At 48.1% G+C, this 22,286-nt stretch overlaps 1 protein-coding gene across 4 annotated transcripts in view; it reads right to left on the reverse strand.

The window, feature by feature from the left end:
- LOC142893150 (C-terminal-binding protein 2) overlaps positions 1 to 22,286 on the reverse strand; it is a 97,881-nt gene that overhangs the window by 46,215 nt on the left and 29,380 nt on the right. For 2 of the 4 annotated variants that reach the window (XM_076033433.1, XM_076033437.1), the window contains exons 2-3: positions 7,219 to 7,422; positions 5,422 to 5,493 (exon numbers count right to left, since the gene is read on the reverse strand). In XM_076033433.1, the coding sequence (XP_075889548.1) occupies positions 5,422 to 5,493; positions 7,219 to 7,276 (130 nt within the window). In that variant the 5' untranslated portion in view covers positions 7,277 to 7,422. Of the gene's footprint in view, positions 1 to 5,421; positions 5,494 to 7,176; positions 7,423 to 22,286 lie in introns of all 4 variants that reach the window. The other 2 variants (XM_076033434.1, XM_076033435.1) reach the window with 2 other exon arrangements.

Raw genomic sequence — 22,286 nt, forward strand, 5'->3', positions numbered from 1 at the left:
TGCCAGTCGGTACGACAACCCACACTCACACCTACAGACAGACTGAGGCACGCCGAGTCGCCAGGCGACCTGACGTGCACGTCTTTGGACAGTGGGAGGAGCCAGAGTACACACAAAACCCCACACTGGCCAGGCAGGAGGGAATGGAACCTGCAACCTTCCTGCTGCGATGACGACGACGACGGCGTAAACTGCAGCACCGCGCATCGCCGGGGGAGGAAAAATTGATTTTCAAAGACTTAAAAATAATATAATAATGAATACACTAATAAGTGGAATAAGTGGAATAAGCAGTGAAGTGCTGCCATAATAAAGCCGCGCTGTGTTTGCTGTGTTTGCTGTGTTTGCTGTGTTTGCTTAAAACAGCAGGATTCAAACAAATGAATGGACGCCAACTGAATCCCTCCAGCCGCCGTGTTTGCCGCTCTTCCTGCCGGGTAGGCAGATATTCAGCGGCGAGCAGATGCGTCTTATCTGAGATGATGCTGGCATCGGGGCAGATAACCGCAAGTGTTTACTCGCCTTGACAGGCCGAATGTAAATACAGCGGAGGAAAGAAAGGGCGGAAGCGGGAGAAGAAAAGGGAGCTTTGATAAGTGTGTGACGGGGACAAAAAAGGAGCCGATAAGAAGGAGATGATGATTGGAGGACTGGAGGAAGTGCGATTGGACGGCACTGGACTGTGACAACTAGACGGCTACAAGCGTCTTTCTATTCTGCTGCCTGTTCCTTTTTTCTGTCTGTGTGGGGGAGAAGGGAACAAAAAAAAAAAAAGCAGCAGCGGGGGCTTTGAGAGGAAGGAGCGTTGTGCAGACTTCACCCTGACAGCGTGACGGAGAGGCGGCTCATTTTTCCTGCAGCTTCTCCAGAGTGACGGCAGCTTGGCCTCTCTGTCGCTCGTCCCGCTACCTGTTAGGCCACGAGAGTCCAGGGACGTGACGCGACGATGTGGCAACAGCCTCGCTTCCATTTCTGGAGTGATGCAATCGCAGCAAAACGCCGGGAAGAAACAACAACCAAAAAAACAAAAAAAAAAACAAAAAAAAAAAAATGAAGATTGGTTCATTACGGGAACATCCTAATTGGGGAACGTTAAGTAGGTCAAAACAAAAATAAATCAGAGCTGATTCGTTTTCTTCTCCCCCTGGTGGCCGCTGGCGGTCGGGGATGATGCTCATCCGCAGGATTGTTTCTTTCATTAGAGGTGAGCTACGCCTTCAATTTCCTCCCGCTGATTCCTCGGAGTCGTCCCGCGCCTTCTTTTTTTTTTTTTTTTGTCAGCTGGAGAAACACGCCATTAATCACAGCCTGGTATCTCCGCCCGGCCATCGCCCACAATAACTTCTTTTAATAATAAGCCCCCTCCAGGCCTGCGTGTCACTCACATCCCCGCTTCCTGACAAAATATTAATAACAATAACAAACATCTCAAGCACACGAGCCGAGCAGCAGCAGCAGCAGCCGCGCTGAGAGGGATTTGGCACGTCGTATCTCCTTCCATGCAAATTGCGGCGTTTCGCGGCGATACGTGAGCAGCAGGAGCCGCAGAGCATCGCGCTCATCTTGTCCGCGCCGCCACTGATAAGCCCCCCGCGAGAGCTGCTCCATAATTAAGTGAGCATGCTATATTACATTCATCAAGCAACGGGGACGCCGCGGCTCATGAATTATACAAGAGAAGAGGAGGGAACCCCCCCCCCCAAAAAAAAAAAAAAAGGACGGCTGAGCGGGCGGTGCTCTGCGAAAAGCTGCAGGTGCAACAACGAGGTGTCGACCGTCTTTGTAGGGCGCAGGGTTCACTGAGGGCGAGAGAGGAAGAGAGAGAGAGAGAGAGAGTGAGAGTGAGAGAGAGAGAGAGGGAGATAGCGGCGGAGTGATTTAGATGGCGGCCTCAACCCTACAACTGCTGATCCATTAAACTTTCATCGGGACGGCTTCATAAATTTAAAGCGTGACTGGGAAAGAACTTGAAAATTCCACTCAATTGCTGTGATTCTACAGTGTATTAAAGTTTCAACAAGCCTCCCCCCCACCGTCCCAGAGGAGAGGAGGGAGGGGGAGGGGGGAAGCCGCCTGGAACCGAAGTGTCAGGCAAAAAAAAGGCGGCAATGCGGGGGGAAAAAAATTCCAGTCAATTAAATGTTAGTGAGTGGTGACATCGTCGGCTCCTCGGCCTGTTTGGCTCTTCAGCGACTCCACTGGAAGTTTCTTCAGGCTCCTCACATGGTCTCCGCCCCCCCACCCCCCACCACATCTATTTTTGCTTAGCCGTTTTTTTTTTTTTTTCTAAAATATTTTCTAAAAGCTGTCACTCGCAAAACACAATTTCCGAGGTTTTCGTAGACTGTTAGCCATGAATAGGATGCTGGAAAGCCTTATTTACTGGTCATTTGGCCAAGGTCATGTTTTGTGTCACCATATACTAGCAAATCGTAACTGGAGATGAAGTGGCCACTTGTCCAGGGTGTCACCCTGCCTTCACCCTGTGACTGCTGGGATTGGCGCCAGCAGACCCCTGCAACCCAGAGTGCAGGACCAAGCGGGTATTGAAAATGGATGGATGGATGGATGGATGGATGGATGGATGGATGGATGGATGGATGGACAATTTCGACGTGTTCAAATGAAATGAAATCAAATCTCGTCTGGATCTCAATGGGCTGAAACCTGCAGGTCGTGCAAACCTTCTTCATCTTCTTCGTCGTCGTTGTTGTTGTTGTTGTTGTTGTTGTTGTTGTTGTTGTTGTTGTTTATCAGCGAGGCCAGACCTGCGCCGGACGACTCGCTCGTGCAGCAGATTAGACTTTCACTCTTCCATTTTACAGCAGCTCGACTCGTTCGCTCGTTCGCTCGTTCCCTTCCCCTCCTCTTCTCTCCTCTCGTCTCCTCGCTCTTGTGCACAGCCCCGTGCGCCGTCTGCCCGTCATTACCAAGCCAGTGGCCCATACTGCATCACAGATGGGCCAGACAGAAGGGAGAGGCGACAGCCCGCTTGCTTTTTGGAGAGAGGAGGAGGCGTGCAGCTGAGTGGAGGGGAGGAGGAGGAGGAGGAGGAGGAGGAGGAGGAGGTGGCGGCGTGATTTACCTCCGCACCCCTCATGGGGGAGAAGATACAGAGTCTGTTTGGAGGGAGAGGGACGTTTGCACAACGCGATAAAGCGAGCGCGGCCAGTAAACGTGCACGCCGAGCCCTGATTGGCTCAGATTTATAGATCCGCTGAGGCGCAGAGTGGAAGGTTACAGCGTCCCCGTGCCGAGGTTCGTTTACAGCAACGCGGAATCTGGTTTCAATCAAGCGCCGCTGATGATGCAACGCAGTTTAAGGGGCCCTACTGTGGCCGCTCGCAGATGTAATGAATTAATTTCGCTCGTCGACCTCCAACCGCACACAAGGGGTTGTTTGGTGAAAAGAACTCCCGAGTTTGAGCCGTTCAGGCCTCGCAGCCCCTCCCCCCCCGACCCTACCTGCTCCATCCGTGGCTCCGCCTTGGAACAGCTCGCTCCCTTGTGATTGGCCAGCTGCTCAGACGATGACTCGCTCTCACGCAGAGGTATTTACAAATAAAAAGTCCGCAGAGGCGTTACAGCGACAATCAGCTCGACTTGTAACGTAGAAAGTCCAGCCAAATCCCAGAACATGGACAAAGTCAGGTTTTCCAGGTTTTCCTTTTCCCCACCGGCTCCCTGCAGGACGTGGGCCAGATTGAAGCAGCCAATGGCTTCATCTGCCTCGTCATCCACCGTTTGGACGCCAGAAGCGACAAGTAAACGCTGGTTTACACCTTGCACGCCGTGGAAAAAACACGTCTCGGACGAGCACTCGGGTCCAAGTTGTTGTTGTCGTTGTCGTCGCCAGCCAAAGCGAAGGCTCGGCTGGCCGGCGAGGAGCTCAGGGCTCTGCGGAGACGCTAACCAGGCGCCTGCCAAACGCTCCAAACGCTGGTTGGAGCTCCGCCGTCCTGGACCGTGATGAGTTGCTCTATCGGCTGCAGCTACACAAGTCCTGCGAGGATTTTTTTATTTTTTTTTTACCTGTTCGCCAAAAAAAAATTCAACAAACGCGCCCCCTCCCAAAATAACAGTCGACTGAACCCACCGAGAGCAGGCGCTGGTCTTTGTGTTTGAGTGGCGACGACAACGACCACAGCAGCTACATCAGGCCACGACAATAAAACAGACAAATAAAATAAAACAAAAAAGTTGCCTGGTCACTGGCTGGAAAACCACAAGCTGCTTGTGTTTATTTCTCTCCTGGTGGCCTCACAGCAGCAGCCGCTGAGGCCGAGCCACGCGGCCATCTGGGCGGCTGTGCCGCGGCTCCATCGGAGCGCCTGATTGGCCGACGCCGGAGAGGTGGCGGTGACACACCTGTTGTTAGCGCCGCGGCCTCCCGCAGAGCAGGCAGAACCGCCGGCGCCCCCCTCTGGAGTCGTTAAGTGCCTCAGCTGTCTGAGCGCCGCCCAGCAACAGCTGGACGCAAACGGAAAGACTCATCGGCAAGAATGTCGGACGGACGGACGGGCGGACGGAACACCTGCAGGGAATGACTCATCTCCGCCTTCTATTATTTTCATGCTATGTCTGTAGCACGACTGGCCTTCCGCTTCATTCTTAAGTATGACAACTACAAATGAGCAAATGAAGGGTGGACAAAGTAACTTCTAAACTTATAATGTATACATATATACATATATATGTATGTGTATACACATATATATATATATATATATATATATGTATATACATATATATATATATATATATATATATATACATATATATATATATATATATATGTATATATATTCATATATATATATATATGTATATATATATATATATATATATATATATATATATATATGTATATATATATATATATATATATATATATATATATATATATATATATATATATATATATATATATATATATATACATATATATATATATACACAGTTTTGACAGGTACATATACAGTACCTGTCAAAATTTTGGACACACTATCTAATGCAATGTTTTTTCTTCATCTTTACAACTTTCTACACTGCAGACAGATACTGAAGACGTCAAATATATGAGTAAGATATGTGTAATTATGCAGCAAAGAAAAACACATGAAATAACTTTGTTTTATGAAAGGTGGCTATTTTGAAGAATTTGAAAATAAAAACACGTTTGAGCTATTTTACACTTTCATTGTTTCCTGCATAACTCGTATATATAATGCGTATTCATACGTAGTTTTGACGTCTTCAGCGAGAAACTGCAATGTCAATCGTCATGAGAATGAAAGAAGAGACATTCAATTCATAGGGTGTCTCCAACCTTTGACTGGTAGTGTATAAATATAAGTATATATACATAGAGCAAAACCAAAATCTAAGAAGCCAAAGTCTTTAAAGGTTATTTTCACGAACCTGTAAGAGGTATGGATGCCCTTTGTGATGTCAGAAGGAATGGCTTTCTAGAGCTTGCTGTATTTTCTGTAGCTAGACGAGAAAAGCAGAGCAAGCAAAAGAATTAAAGGACAGAAATATTCCAAATACGTTTTGGTACGTTACAATGTATCTGAGCTTATGGTAACAAGCAGATATAAGGAGCCAGGATTGTAAATTAGCTTAGGTCATTAGAGTAACCTGCTAGTAAGCAACACACAGGGGGCGCTGTGACATCACAGTCACATTAGTTTGTCCTGAAGTCTGAGTTGAGCTCATATATTTTACATATGACTGATATGATCATTGCAAAAAAAGGTGGACATGATGCTGAAACTCTGTCAGCCGTCAGAACCTGAGCGCAGCAGCTCTGGTGTTCTGAGACGGATCAGAGTGCAAACGCAGATCAAAGAGGCAGCCAGAAAGTCAAACGTGCGTGTATGAAAAAAAGCCTCCCTTGATCTCCGCTGATGATCAGAAAGTGATGATGTTCTTTGTGTCTTTTTTCTTTATTTTTTTTTTTTTATCCCTGTCGCTCCACACTGACACGTCAGCATAAATTACTCCCCTAATGCATTTTTAAAGGCCTGCTTTACATCAAACAGCCTCCTGCGGTAACTGATCCTCCGCTGCCGTGGCACCCAGGCCCTCCCCCGCCACCTCCCCCTCCCAAAAAACCCTTCCCTTTTCCCGGCAAATGCCACGTGTGTCCTATTGTTTTTTTTTTTTATTGTGCTTCCAGTGCGGAGCGTCCACCGCTAAAACAAACACACGGATACCGGAGGAAACACCGGAGCGGCATCAGGAGGGCCGGGCAGCTTAACAAGCCTCTGGGGGGCCCAGACAGCAGCCAGAGGAGACGGTTTTACCTCAGGACACAGCCTGGCAGACACACACATGCACGCACACGCAAGTCAAACAAGTGGGTTTTAAAAATGCACATCTGCAGCTTAACATGCCCACGCGAGGGGCTTCGTGTTTCTTGATGCACAGGCCAATGCTGCACAGTGGGGGGGTGGGGTGGGGTGGGGGGCGCCACCTAAAGCCTGACAATCGGCACGGCTCAGTGTGCAGAAATCAGCCGCTGACCTGCGAAGAAGTCGGGTCGCAGGCGCTGCGCCGCTAAGACAACAACAGCCAGGGGGCGACCCGGAGCGCCGCAGGTGAAGGAGCAGCTCCCTGCCGAGCACGGAGCCGAGGTCCACGCTCCAGGGAGCGCCGCCGCTTCTGAAGGTTGTGCTGGAAACAGCAGGGGTGGAACCGCGTCTTGGAGGGCAGGACTTCAGTGACCCGGAAAAGGGCGATTCTGAGTTTCATTTTTCACGCTTCAGGGCTCAGGGCTCAGGTTTGTTTTTAAAGCAGTGACACAGCAAAATTCCACCAAGCAGCGGAATCAGCGGAGATCATAGTCGGCCAAGAGAAGAGATGAAGTCACTGAAAAAATTAAGTTGAAATACTCATATATATATATATATGTATGTAGTGTAAAAATCGAACTGACAAGAAGACAAGTAGAGCAGTTTTGTTAAAAATGTTTGAAGGCCAATCAGTCACTGCACCAGTGAGAACAGGGTTACAGCTCCAACACACACACACACACACTCTGCTCATCACTCGTCTGTATGTCTGTGTGTGTGTGTGTGTGTGTGTGTGTGTGTGTGTATGTCCCAAATTACAGAATTCCAGCAAAGAACACAGAACAAACTCTAAAGAAAAGAGAAGGTGTTGACCCTGAACCTTTCAGCTGCCGAGTGAAGATCAGGGACGACGTGTTGGTACCTTCGCAGATCCGGTCCAGTCGCTGCCTCTTGACTTTGTGTTTGTCCGTCAGAGACATGGCGTCGCAGCACAGCTCGGCTCGGCTCGGCTCGGCTCGGCTCGGCAGGAAGCTGCTCCGTCTCCTCAGCCGCTGATTCTGACGAGGTTCAGACTCCTAGTGCACAGTCAGCGCTGCTCCCCGGGGCATACCGCCGACACACACACCTGCAGCCAGAGAGACAACACACTCTGATTGAACAAGGCTGAACACACACACACACACACACACACACACACACACACACACACACACATACACACACAGTGGTGCTGCATGTACACACAGTATTGATGTATTAGCACAAGGCGAAGGGGCGGGGGAGGGGTTGGGGGCTTGAACACGGGAAGGCATTAAAGGATCCTTGACAACAAAGTCACTCAGACTCACAAAAAGGCAGAGGAAGCTGCAGGCGATAGATACACACACAAACACAGAAGAAGAAAAAAAAGAATCACGCACTCACACTCTCGCAGACTCACACTCAGCAGCTGCTGCTGGTGACAAAGTGGCCCATTTGCTGTAAAAAAGTGACTTTGCTGCTCTAAAGGCTCCACTTTTCTCCGTCTGATGCCTGTTTTTCCCTCCTCCCTGACAAACACTCCTTCTGAGGCGCCGTCTGATTCCTCACATTCCTGATTGATCGCCGCTGTGACATTGAAAGGGATGTCAAATTCTGCTTTTACCTTCTTCCTTTTTATTTTATTTTTATTTATTTTTATTTATTATATTATATATTTTTTTTTTCCCCACTGCGTTTTTTTCCCCCAAGAATCACTGGCAAAAGTTGATCCGTCTGGAAGAGACTATCAAGACTTTGGAGACGGTGATTCATCACCATCATCATCATCATCATCATCATCTTCTTCTTCATCATCATCATCCTCGCCATCTGACAGACAGAGACGAGGTGATGAACTGCACCTGGAGGTGGAGCGGCTGCCAACGCGCGTGGTGACGCGGTGGCACCAACAGACAGCGGTTAAAATCTGCGCAGCGTCACAGTCTTCTGTTGATGAAACGAGCGGTTCGACCGCCAATATTGTCTTTGAGCTGGAAGTCCTGGCAGTGAAAAACACTGCAACACAATAATAAAACAAAACAAAAAACCTCTCTGACAGAGGAAATAGGAAATAGCCGACGCCTGTCAAAGTTGCCGTGCTCAGTAAAATCCACTTTACTGAAATGGACCTTAAAAAAAACGACTGCGATTCTAAACCTCGCTGAATGATGGCGCCACTTCCCAGGTGTGTTTCCTGCACGGCAGCAGCCGGACCTTTTCATTCATTAATCTCGGGTCATTTCTTCCGATCCTTGTCCACTTCCTGTCGTGCGTCCATCACTCTGCCGATGCCACACCCCCAGGACATATCGACTTGCCAGGTAAATGAATAGCAGCAGACCCCCACAGAGGAACGCAGGTGTAAAGCCTGAGTGGCGACCAGCGGGATCTGGAAGCCGACCCCAAAGGTCAAATACTTGAATCTTAACATTTGAAGGTTAAGTGTGTAATATTTGGAGATCTTAAGAAGAAACGCCATTAAGTGGTTATATTTGGCATAGCGGCGCTCTTTTGCTCCCCCGCCCTCTCCTGAGCTTGCCAGTGAACTACAGTGGCCTGTTCAAACAAACCTAGATACCTCGTCCACCTTCTTCTTTGTTGGTTTATTTAAAGACGCGAGAATTCACCCCATTTACGAAACTGCTGTCAGGCGACCTGGCAATCCTGGATACCACTCTGCAAGTGTACAGTTTTATCAATGTATTTAAGGGCAGTATATTAAGCTTTTACCAATATGTGAATCATAAATGAAGCCAAATTTTACACACTGGAACTTTCAGAGACATTACGAGCCGTGAAATCGACGAGACTCTTTGCCTGCAGGGCCGCAGGATCGTCCAAACAGAAACGTTTGAGTCAGAGAGGCGTCGGACAACAAACAGAGGAACCCAGAACCGCCTCAGAGGACGACGCTGCTGCTCGGCTCAGTGTCTCAGTGTCAGTGACAACACTGGGATCTCTGTCCGGACGGTCCGTCAGGGATTCACAAGAGAGCGGAAACATCCCAGAGCGCTCACACCGCCACTGCTGCTCAACTGGAAGAAGCAGTTTGATCGTCTTCCCACCGTTAGTGATGTCGTTCAACACTTGTGGACGTGCTCACTGTGTTTCGGCAAACCGTCCGCGTCTATTGTGACTGTCAGCAAAACATCTGGCCCTTCACCACGGGCTGGATTCCGTTTGAAAAGATAAGGATTTTACTGATGTATTTAGAATGTTGGCTTTTTATGCTAGACAAGGTTAACTATTCAAACTGTATTAAATTGCATGGTTTTAGGTGGTAAAAGTATGCTAGGAGTTATAATGCAACATTTTGCATAAATAACTTCATACATTCAGTAGAAATAACTTCCCGCCATTTATCATCATTATGATTCACTTTTGTCTATTTTGTTTGTTCAGTGATTCACATTTGCATTTGCATTTTCCTAAAAGGAAATTAAAGGTGCCATCAAGTTTTACAAAGAGGAGCAAAATGATATGATAGGTGCTTGAGTGATTTCAAGTGTCCTCCAAAAAGAGTCATCAGCGCGTTAATTAGCAGCAAGCAGATTCATTAGCCGCGACCTCCAGTTTCAGTCTTTCCCACATTATTTGTATTTACAGTGGCGGAAACGAGTCAAAAGGCAAATTAATCTGCAAGAGCACCACTTCCGGAAATTTAACCATCATGATTCCCGATGTTCCCTATGTTCCATTTTCTTGTCCAGAGTTCTATGTTGTAATCGGAAAGTTGCTTTAATAAGACACATAACAGCAGGGGAGTAAGATGGGGGGGGGGGGGGTCCAAAAAGTTGTCACTTCCGTTGTTGTCAAGTGTCAGTTTGATCCGACAGCTTCACTTTTCTCCTCTGACGTGTTTGGCCAGAGAAGAAACAGCAAAGTGGAGAAAACATCAGGAACACAAGGAGGAGGGGGAGGAGGGATGAGAAGGAGGTAGTGGAGAAGGATGAGGAGGAGGACAAAGTAGAGGAGGAGGAGGAGGAGGACGACGACGAAGTAGAGGAGGAGGACTGAATAATGAAAAAGGTCAGGCCACCTGCCCGCTGAGCATCTCTCTCTCTCTCTTGCTCACACACACACACACACACTCACACACACACACACACACACACACACACACACACACACACACACACACACACACACACACTCAGCTGCTGCTTACACAGCTCTGACAGGCACACGGCACGCTGGGGAGAAGAACCGGAGAGACGAGTCATTCCGGGGAATGATCGTTTTCCCTCGAACACGCCGTCGTTTGTGAACTAATTGGGTGAATCCATAATTAATTTGCTGACATTAAGCCTTCGGGTTCGCTCGGCTAAGACTTTCTAAGGATGCGGGTAGGAGTGGAGTGGAGACGAGTGAAGGCTCGGGGCTCTCGGCTGAAGGCGAAGTGAGGAGAGATGAGGAGGAGGAGTCTTCTCTTCCTCCTCTTCCTCCCCTCCCGCTCCGCTGCTTTACAGTGCATGCCTTGACATTTAGAGGCTAATATCCCACAGCAAAATACTTCCACATGTGTCAGTCAGCTGCCAATAAACTCAGACTCCCCCCCCCCCCTCCTTTTTTTTTTGTTTTGTCACATAAACCCTGTTCATTAAATTACACCAAAAGTGACTTTAAAAATGTCAATATTATTACAGCTGTGCAATCAGACTCACAGCAGAAGTGTTTTCATCAGAGGTAGGCTGGATCAGTTCAGAGAGATGCTGCAGGAGTTTGGCTGACTGAAAAATGAATCATCTTTAGGTTCCCATTCTGCAAATGAGATGAGTGAGTCGAGACCCACAGTGGCTGCTGATCTTTCACACTATAGAGCCGTGAACTGAAGATACTGAGAAACGTTTGTTGACGTCAGACTAAAAATTAGCGTCGTGCCATAGATTCTAAAAGTGGCTCCAAAATAAAAGCAAAATGCAACATCTGTGCCGAGGACGTAGCGGCAAAGGATGAGAACACAACAAAATCTCAATTTGAGTCAGCAGGAAAATGGAAAAAGTTTAGTGGCGCAATGGCAACAATGTATATTTTTGTTGTTCTTCAAATTGGTTTAAAAAAAAAAAAAAAAAAAAAAAAAAAAAAGTATCACTCTGGAACCGGTATCAAAATTGGCATTGTACCAAAACTGGACTGAAAATGTTTTAGTCTCGACATTTTTATGTCTTAGACATTTTTGGTCTTATTCATGGAAGTCTTGGACATGACAGCGTCAACTGGACTGGAGAAGTTGGGAAAAAAACAGAGCTCGCCAAAAGAACCACCTAAGATTCAACCTGCAATGCAGAGACGAGGATAAAACACTGGCAAGCCTCAACATGAAAAGCTCTATCCCGACCAGAAATGCAGAGAACATAATCAAGACAGCAAGAAAAGCCCTCATCAGAGAACGGATCAGAACTACGGCAAGCAAAATCAACCAAATCAAAAACAAAATGAACAGTTTTAAAGCACACTACAAGTTGGAGCAGAAGATGGAGGAGGAGGTAAACGCACACCTAAAACACGCATTTGAAGAAGAGTTTGGAAATTGTCTGAACAAAAGAAAACAAGAGTAATATTGGACCAAAACCTTTGGAATGGTACGCAGCCCGAGCGAGAGAGGAGAGCCGGACGAGCGAGAGCAGGACGGCTCCCAGTCCGCTTGTTAGAGCGCGGAGCTCTGATTAAGGTCCACACACACACTGATGGAGGATGATCGTCCAATCGAGGTGTTAACATGCACGGCAGCAGCGTTGGGAATATTCCCCTTTACATGTTAACAAGCCTGTTTATTCCACACGGGACACAACTGGCCCCTCCCACCCTGGCTGATCAAATCAACACTTCCTCTTTCTTTTTTTTTCAGTTTTTGCACCATCTTGGCTCTACAGTTTGATGTATGATGTTGTTCTCCTTCAAACTGGCAACGCTGCTCTTGATGGCTGCGTTTCATTTTTTCTACGTGGACGGCAACCTGAACAAGGTCGGTGTTGAAGTGAAGTTCTGGTTGCAGCTGGTGATCTCACAATCTCATTAATCCGACGGATTAATATTATTTATTGATTATTGATTTCGGGCGACATAGTGGCGCAGTGGTTAGCGCTGCCGCCTCACAGCAAGAAGGTTGTGGGTTCGATTCCGGGGCCCGGACCTGGGATCTTTCTGTGTGGAGTTTGCATGTTCTCTCCAGGTTCTACGGCTTCCTCCCACCGTCCAAAAACATGCAAGTGAGGTCAATTGAACACTCTGAAATTGTCTGTAGGTGTGAGTGTGAGACAGCTGGGAGAGGCTCCAGCAGACCCCCGTGACCCTGAATAGGAATAAGTGGGTACAGAAGATGAATGAATGAATGATTATTGATTTCTGCCTTGATGGCGACTTGCTGAGGCCACACCGACTGACTGTTGTCCTGCTCTGACTGTCTTTGGTTTTATTAAAAGGTTTCCACTTTTTCACAGCTACCAAATGACTACGTTTGATCCTGTTGAGAGTGTGTGTGTGTGTGTTTGTGTGCGCGTCTTCACACGCAGTCCAAGAACCTTCATTCATTCATCTTTTACTTTCTCTTCCTCCCTGGCGGTTGAAATTCATTGAGAGTCAGATTTTCTACTTGCAGTCTACTAAGAATATTTACAATGGTTGTGTCCAGTGTTTGTGATCATGTTCCATAATGTGTTGCATATTCCAAAAAAAAAAAAAAAAAAAAAGATTTAAACCTTCCTGCTTGGTTCATTTCCAAGCATCTATTCAACTAATTAAACACACCTGTACCAAAAAAAACACACTAAAGTGAATAAGTGAATTTCATAAACCATCAAAAAGAAAAAACCAACAATAAACAAACAAGGGCCCAGATCGTAGCGTCTCTCTCTCTCTCCCCTGCCAGCGCCGATTTTCAACGTTTGTCAGTTAATTATGACAAGAATCGTCAACAGCTGCTGCATTTCAAGCAACAGTAAAATAATGAGTCATAGTTTCAGGCTTTGCGGGCGACGGCGGAGAAGGATTAGACATAGAACCGTCAGTTGGAAGAGGAGCTTTGTCTTTTCTTATTGAAAAGGATTTTCTGGAAAGCTGGCGGATAAATTCTGGAGAGTTACGAAATTTACAAAGATTTCCGACAAGCGCGAGAAGACACACAGATCTTTTCCAAACATATCTGTATAATTGTTTTTTGTTTTTTTTTAAGTCGAAGCAAAAAAGGGGCCAAACAAAGACAATCTACCTAAAATATTCGGTCTATATTTTTAAAGGCCCACCGTGTAACATTTGTCACCATCTAGTGGTCAGAAAGCACACTGGACACAATGTGAACGTGATTAAGGTCTAACCACATCGCATGTTTCTCACCTAACAGCTGCGACGTCAAAGTAAAATCACCAAACCTCAGTTCAAAAGGACCTTCTGGGCTACTGTAGAATGTTGACTTTATCATAAATTACTGCTGGTGAATGAAAAATGCAACACTTCATCCTCAGTCACCTCATCTCAATGAAGACTTTGGCATGTATTTTTTTTTTCTTATTGCATTGGATCCCGGAAAGATTTTTACACAGTGGGCCTTTCATCTTCAGTAAGCGATGGATTTTGAATGAGTTCTGCATCGTCACTGAACGTTTTGCTTCGTTTTCATCACACGCAGACGATGGAGGCAAACTATTTGTTTAGTTTTTCTTCTGAAGAGCCAGTTTAGACAGAGAATGTCTCAAGTATTTATGGCTAATCATGTATCTTTTATTTTCCGCTTCAGGCTGAAAACTCACCCGAGCCGCCGCTGCTCTCGACTTTATGCTGCTGTTGGCTGCAGCTGCGACTTGATTCTAAAACTCCCTGTGACATCTTCATGCAACGCACCAGCAGAGACATGAATCTCTCCTCTGTCCCTCCCCTTTCTTTGATAGTGTTGGATAACTTTCTTCTTCTCCTGACTTAATTTCCCAGCGGACGTTGTGGCCGGTGAAATTTCAGGGAGGGACGAGCGTTCAAGTTATCTCAGCGAGAGCGCGGCGAGCACTCGCAGAGGGAAACTTCACTTCACTCGGCTGACGTCTGATTCCAGGCCGCCTCCGGAGAGTTGAAAATGAAAACCCTGCTTGACGGAATCGTATCACATCAAGAGATAAACAAACAAAAGTCAACGGTACAGACAAGCCGACAAGTACAACTATTGATATTGCAATACGTTCCAGTGCGCTTGGTATTTTCCCTCAAATTAAAAAAGAAAAGAAAAGAAAAGAAAGAGGCTGTTTTCTTTCCACTGGAGCCCAGTTTGAAACAATGGAGGCCTTTCCCCCCCCCCTGTCTCAGATGCTGGAGGTCTTCCAGAGGTAAATCTGTCAGCGCTGGGCTGAGAGGAAGAAAGGGAAAACAGGAAGGTTGGGACACCCTGCCACAGCAGCCCGGCCTCACTATTAATATCCGCTTTCACAAGTCCGCGTTGCAAACGATGCCCTGCAGCAGCGTCAGCAGGTGCTTGACAAAACATATATTTTATATTTAGATTTACTTGAGGTGCAGCACGTCCGATCAAGCAACCATCGTAGCTCCTCACTCGGCGAACCAGAGTCGGCGGCGGCAGAAAAAAAACCTGGTGGTAAAAAGCAAAGAGGCTGGCTGGCGGAGCCTCCTGCTATTTACATCCCATCGATAAAAGTTGTTTCCAGAGTTCTGCAGGCAGAGGCCACCGCCGAGCGGCCGGCCAAGGCTGACAACACTTCCCCAGCAACAGGAAAGCACCCGCGGCGTGCCAACCTGGTGGAGCAGCGGGGGAGGGCGTGGCCTCCGCCCGTTCGAGGTAAAGATGGGCCCGGCGCGGCCGGGCTCAGCTGGGCTCGCGGCCCAGACGGCCTGCCAGAGTCCAGCCGGCCTGGCTCAGCTCCCCCGAGGCTGCTTCCAGGAAGAGGCAGCGTGATTCAAAGCTTCCTGGTCCAGCAGAATCAAGTGCTCCCTCCCCCTGAGTCTCCCAAAAAAAAATAATAAAAAGAGAACGAAAACCTACACACACACACACACACACACACACACACACACACACACACACACACACACACAGCCAAGCCAAGTCCCTGCGGATGGCGAGGCAGCCAACTCTGAGCTGTACTCGGGCTTACATTGGGAGGCGGCCAAGTCAAACAATGTGCTGATAAAGTCCAGAGCGGTGCGGTGCGGTGGGAGGAACCCATGAGAGAGCAGCGGGTCCAAACCAGGAAGGAGATTCAAACAGGCAGCAGCAGCACTTCAAAAATATCAGCGCTCGGCTTCTCCTCCAGAGTTCAGTGGGTCAACGGCTTTCAGAGACGCTCACTCGAGGGGTCGAGGACCCCTGAACTAAACAGAGGAGGAGTTATTTTTCCTGTCCTTCCAACTGCGTGTGTGTGTGTGTGTGTGTGTGTGTGTGTGTGTTTGTGTTGGACTGTGTGAAAATGTTGCATCAGGATCCAGTCAAGCCCTCGGCTGCGACCGACGATTTAGAAGTCGATGAATCTGTCCTTCTGTCAAAGTCATAGATGGACTAATTGGATCATGAGTGGCGCCATTTGTCAATGTTTATTTCAATATTTGCTTTTTAAATTCACCTTGACTGTGTTTCAGGCAGCTGCAGAGTCGCCATCAAGGTGAAAAACGGGACGCCCCTGTTGATAAAATATGTATTTTGATCAACTGTGCCGCCGCCGGCGAGGCGAATGATACACATGAATGCCTTTTAAAAGAAAGAGCAGTAAAAAAAAAAAAAAAGAAAAAGAAAAAAGCTAAAGCTAATTAGCTTGCTATCCACTTACAGTTTGTCTCGGCTTGAACATTTTGCTCCAGCGTCCAAATCCAGCGACTTAACATTGAAGGTGTTCTAGCGTTTCCTGCCCAACAAATGAAGTGGGTTGTTCTCTGGACCACCCCGCCCCAAAACACACACACACACACACACACACACACACACACACACCTAATTATTGAGACGGTGCAGTTGCATGTTCATGTAAGAAGCCGTGTACTGTGCAGGTGTTTTTTTTTTCTATCTTGTGAGGCTGCAGCGGCTCGTCTGCTCTCCTCCCTCTGCCACGTCCAATCATCTCCACTCCACTAATGCACCCAGCTTCAAGGGGCTGAAACACACACACACACACACACACACACACACACACACACACACACACACACACACACACACACACACACACACACACACACACAGCTCAGTCAATTAGTCCTGGCCCAACCTTGCAGCTGGGAGATAAATGGTGTGGAGTCTCAGCAGGCTCTTTGCGCTCCTTGTCCTGCCGTATGTAGAGCAGCTCTCTGGAGGAACGCGAGCATTTTCCGGAGCCGGAATATGACCACGAGGATTCGAACCGCCGCCGCACAGTCCCTAATCCCGGCCGGGTTTTGAGGAAGGAGGTGCACGATATTCCAGGTCACTCCGCTTCCGCCTCGTTAGCCATCATTGTGTTTGTGTAGTGCAGTCGAGCGGCAAACTGTAAGGAATCTAATGCAAACGGCTGGCAGCCTGATTTGATTGCTTAACTGTGTTGAAATGAAATAACAAGCTTTGCACTTTGTTGTTCTTGTTGCGTTTGCACGTCTTTGAGCAACGATTCATGGAAAGTGAGTTTGAGAAAATCTAACAAACAAAGGGCGTAGTCACACCTGCCCTGTTTGGTTCGGACTAAACCTTAAAAGTCCCTTGTGCGGACCTTTTGGGCTGGTGTGAATACAAACCAGCGAACTCTGGTGCCGGTCCGAGACCTCGGCGGAGAGGTGATCTAGGTTCGCTTCCAAACGAACCATGGTGCGGTTCGGTTGACGTGGGAAAGCGACCGCACCGCGGTGAGAGCCAGTTCTGAAATCCCACACCTTTTTACACGTCACAGGCTTCCGTAGCCACAATATTGTTTTGGCTAGCATAGTAGAAAGTTTAGTAGCACGTCGTCGGACCGTCAGGCTAACACGAGTCGTGGTTCAACGTGGAGCAGTGAGGAGACGGTTCTTGCAAAACGTCTTCGATGTCGCAAAATGGCAAACATCTCCTCATAAAATCGACGTTGCATCAAAAGCCTCTGATGCTCCAAATGGAAAAAAAATCATTATGAGCGCAACGAGTGCAGCACGCCGGAGCTCCATGATCGTTTACTTTCCGTGTTTTACCGTGTTACCCCGCCCCCCGACCCTTTTGTCCAATGATTGAACGATTTTTGCACACGCGTGGGTTTTGTTGTCAAATCTTGTGAAAATTGCATTGTGAAAAGGAACCGCACCAAACCAAAACAGATGCATTGTATTTTGGTCCGGACCAAAGAAAACGAACTAAAGGACTCTCCTGGTGTGAAAACGCCCTAAGAAACAAACAGGAACAAAGCCGAGACACAGCTCTGCACTTGAGTGCGAAGCGTCGAATTGTGTAATCTTTCTCCTCCTGCCATGTGTTTGCACCGTTGGCCAGCAGGTGGCAGTGTTTGTGACGTGCTGCCCAGTTGTTTCTACACATTAGCGGATGTTCGCGCCAGTCAAAAGTGTTCCTCTTTTGCCTGGAAACAGCAATTCCAGTTGGTCCGCATCCAACAATGGTTTGCTTTCTTCAATAGTTCTCGTAATCGCAGAATCGCTCTCCTGTAGCTCATCCTATCAACCAATTGTCACTGTATTGAAAACAACTGGCTCAGCGTGAGAAGGTTGTGTATTGTGTGCAGAGTCTGCATGATCTCTGGCTCCTCCCACAGGCCACTTCTAACGGTCAGTATCGGTGTGAGTCTGGACGGTTGTGTGTGTGTCCCTGCAAGAAGCTGAGGACTCGTGCCGGTGCAGGGAGTTTGTCAAGAAGAAGAGGAGGAGAAGAAACCCAGCGTGCAGCACAAGCACAGACGGGACGTTGATGCATTCATGTTTAAAACCGCAGAACTTCCTTCATTAATTAAGTCAACAGCCAAAGTCCACAAACTACAACCAACAAATTACCCAGCAGTCAAACCGTTCAGTTCACCGTTTCCTTTCACTCTTTGTCGTCACTACGGTGACGGACGCTTGTCGTAAAAAAAAAAAAAACAACAATGAAAAAAACTGACAGAGCATAAACGAGGCCTGAGGCAGAGGAAGTTGGGAGCCGGAGCCCCGCCCTCCACCTGGCCACTAAATCAAGAGGGTCAGGATGCATTGTGGGTAACAGCAGACAATCCTTTTAACAGCTGCCGCCGGCCGTCGGTAACAAGTGTCTCCGCTGCTCAGCCGCGGCCTGCTGACACCTTTTATAAGGCTCTCAACTCCCGGCTCTTCACCGGCTGTCAGTCTTATCGGCCCTTTAAATCAATCTCAGCAAGCAGGCAGGGCAGGGAGGGGGAGGGGGGGAAGTAGGGGAGGGGTTGGGAGGGGCCAGGCCGGGAGGGGGAGGGGTGGGGCCTGCGGTGTTTTTTATGTGCAGCAGCGAGGCCTTGACATCGACATGAGGAGGAGGAAAACACACACACACACACACACACACACACACACACACACACACACACACACACACACACAGCAGAAAACCAACAATGAAACACAACACAATCTCCCGGAGAGGTGAGAAATGGCAGCGCGGGTCCTGGCAGATTAACTGCAGAATAAAAAGTGCTGATGGGCAACAAAAAAAAAAAAAACAGAAAGAAAAGAGGAAGTGGAGAGAAAACAGCGATTCATCAGACTGGCACAGGATCAAACTCACACACTTCTCAAACGGCCGGCGTGAGTTATTGTGCAGCAGGGCTCCGCTGGCAGCGGCGCTGATAGTGCAGCAGCTCCACCTGAATTGATTAGAGCTGCAATGCCCCCCCCCCCTTTCTCTCTCTCTCTCGTCCCGAGGACGGAGCATCTCTCCGCATCTGCTGCACGCTGAGCCGGGACAAAGCTGCTCATGTTGTTGTTGTGTTTGCCAAACAGAACACACACACACACCCCCTCCCACCTCCACCACCCCTCTACATACTTTCCCGCCCTTTCCCCCTTTATTTCTTTTATTTATTTGTTTCTTTCCTTCTTTTTTCTCTTTTTTGAAGATCATCCTGCACAGAGGCGTTCATTTTCTCATACAAATGTGATCCACGTTTCCGCTGTTGCGGCACTTCTCAGGATCACGTTTTACACTCGAAATGCACGTCTGCACTCACACACACACACACACACACACACACACTACATATATTCATATATCAGGCTGTGCATGCAGATGGCTGAGAAATAAAAAAAGGTTCTTGATCCAGTGTGACCCTCCAGAACGGCTCCATGAAGCCCCGCCCCGCCCCTCCCCCTCGCCATCCTCTCCTCACCCCCGCCCACAAATCCACAAATCCTTCATTACGATGTGACTAATATTTTCCGAGCCCGTTGCCTGAGAAAAATAAAACAAAATCTGCACTTTATTTCAGGTAAATTTCCATCCCTGACCTTTCACTGACCTCCTCGTGACGACAGAGAGACAAACTACATGTTTTGTTTGGCAAATCCATGAGTTTTATTGCCCATCTTCCAAAGAAAGGGAAAAAAGAGAACATTTTAAGTGGGAGGGCATCTTAATAATGGCCCCACATTATTTTTCATCCTTGACTTTAGTGCAGAAGCTTCATAATTTATTATTCAACCAAATCTGCAGGAAAAAAAACTGTTTACAGCCACCTACTAAAATTGATGCATTGTTTTACCTTCCACACAAAAAAAAACTTTGGAAAAAAGCAAACTACTGGGTGTGAGTATTGCTGCCAAGTTGGAAGACGGTTCAGTACCCTTTGTGACGTCACAAAGGGTACTGCCAGACGCAAACTTTCTGAAAAAGTGTAGTGCGGGAGAAAGAGATGCTGAGACACAAGATCCAGTTAGGAAACATTGGTGGAGTAAAACTTTCCCATCATGTAGGGGGAGTTAAAACTAACAGGAAGTGACTGGGCTCTGAAGTGACAGCCAATCAGAGATCCCCACGAGCTGCCGAGCCCAAACGCTGAGGTCTGAGGAGCAGAGAAGAGAAAAGCTTTCAGCGGCCACAGTTCTCCGCTCGTCCTCTGACGACTGACAAGCTGAACAAACTGCAGCATCCAGAGCCGACGAGCAGCGGCTTCCTGTTCCTGTCACAGCTCAACCCCCCTGCCCGGCTGGAGCCCCCACCCCCCAACCCCACCCTCCCAACCCGCCTCAAAAGGGCCAAATCTGCTGGCGACAGCAACTACAAAAAAAAAAAAAAAAACTGCCATCAAAGCAAAGAGAAGCGACTAAATCTCCACTTTTGGGAGGCGGCGGCTCATCAAGCGTCTCTCCGTCTTCAGTCTTAATTGCAAATCAATCAGTCGGCGCGTCGATCGTTCCGCCGAATCTCCACTGACTCCCGGGCGCCGGGCCGCCCGCAACAGTTTTCAGCTTAAAAGACCAATCAAAGCACAATTTTATCAACAATCTGCACATCAAAAGAGGCCAATAAAAAGAGGCATTAATATGAATATAATGTCAGCGGCGGCTTTATCTTTGAACTGCACTGAGTGTATGCTATCGGCGCTCCACTAGATAGGCCATTTAAATGCATTAAAGTCCAAAGCGCTCAGTGTGTGTGTGTGTGTGTGTGTGTGTGTGTGCAGCAAACGCAGCGTAAGCTCTTGACAGTGCGCAGCGTCGCACAACCGGGGAGGAAACGCCATGAAAAAGGATGAATCATGGGATTGTGCAGAGGCACGCCGGCCGCCGCGGGGTTTAGGTCAGTCGGCAGCAGCGACACACACACACACACACACACACACACACACGCGCACACGCACACACCCCTCCCCAGCACCCCGAATAGGTTGTGCGCACACACGCGGCGGCAAACACAAACTGCATGCAGACGCCCGTTTGTTTATTTTCCGTGTTTTTCATTCACGACTCCTGTCAAAGTCTCCCACCCCTCCCCACCCACCCACACCTCCACCCCACCCCACCCCACCCACCACCTCCACCTCCTCCTCCAGTGACGGTGGCCTCCATTTCAACTCAGCGGGGTCAGCGGGGTCACCACGCCTTTTTAAAAAAGGAGAAAAGCTTCTTGTCACGCCGCTCGGCTCCTCTCCTGCCTGCCTGCCACAAAATGTCTGCTGACACAAAGGCCCTGGCGCTGACACACACACACACACACACACACACACACACACACACACACACACACACACACACACACACACACACACACACACACACACACACACACACACCTCCCACAGCAGTGCCAACCGCCGTGACCTGCTTTCTCCCGCCTCCCACCGCTCAGAGGGAAACAACAACAACAAAAAAGAGAAAGATAGAGCGGGCGAGCGAGCGAGAGGAGAAAATCTTCACTCACCTCTTACCTTGCCAAGTGGAAAAAGAAGAGAAAAAAAAACACAACAAATGAAAACAATGTGCTCGGAAACGCTGCCAGACCATGAACACATCAAGTGGACGAAGAAGAAGAAGAAAAAAAAATCTGTGTTCTTGTCGTCTGTAACTTGTGCTGAAGATATTTTCCGTGTTGGAGTGAAGGTGACGGCTCCAACTCTGTACTCGAGTTGGAGGCCTGGGGGGGAAAAAATGCTTTTGCTTTTTTTTTTTGGGGGGGGGGGGTTTATCTTTGGCTGGCTGGTCCGAGACAGCAACAGCAGCAGCAGCAGCAGCAGCAACAGGCTGGAGAGCCGCTGCAGCTTCAGACATCAGGCCAAGTCGAGCACAAGTTGTAAAAGAGAGAGGAAAAGAGTGTTGCGGTGCAGATGTGCAGCAGAGAGACGAGGAGGAAGAGGAGGAGGAGAGGGGTGGAGGAAGAGGAGGAGGCGGGGGCGGGGTCACCCTAGAGCGATTAGCACCTTCCTGTCGCTGCGAGACTCAAGTCTGCAGCTCAAAATCAAGACTGCAGCTCGACTCTCGCTTTTAATCTGCTTTATGATTCTGCTAATTGGTTGTTTCATCAGTCGGCAAATTAACACACTGGATTTTTCCTTTTTCCTATTTTTTCTGGCATCATTAAAACATTTCTTTTGT

The sequence above is a fragment of the Nelusetta ayraudi genome, unplaced genomic scaffold, assembly GCF_046127955.1.
Source record: "Nelusetta ayraudi isolate G7.1 ecotype Tasmania unplaced genomic scaffold, CSIRO-AGI_Nayr_v1 ptg000042l, whole genome shotgun sequence".
Taxonomy (NCBI): domain Eukaryota; kingdom Metazoa; phylum Chordata; class Actinopteri; order Tetraodontiformes; family Monacanthidae; genus Nelusetta; species Nelusetta ayraudi.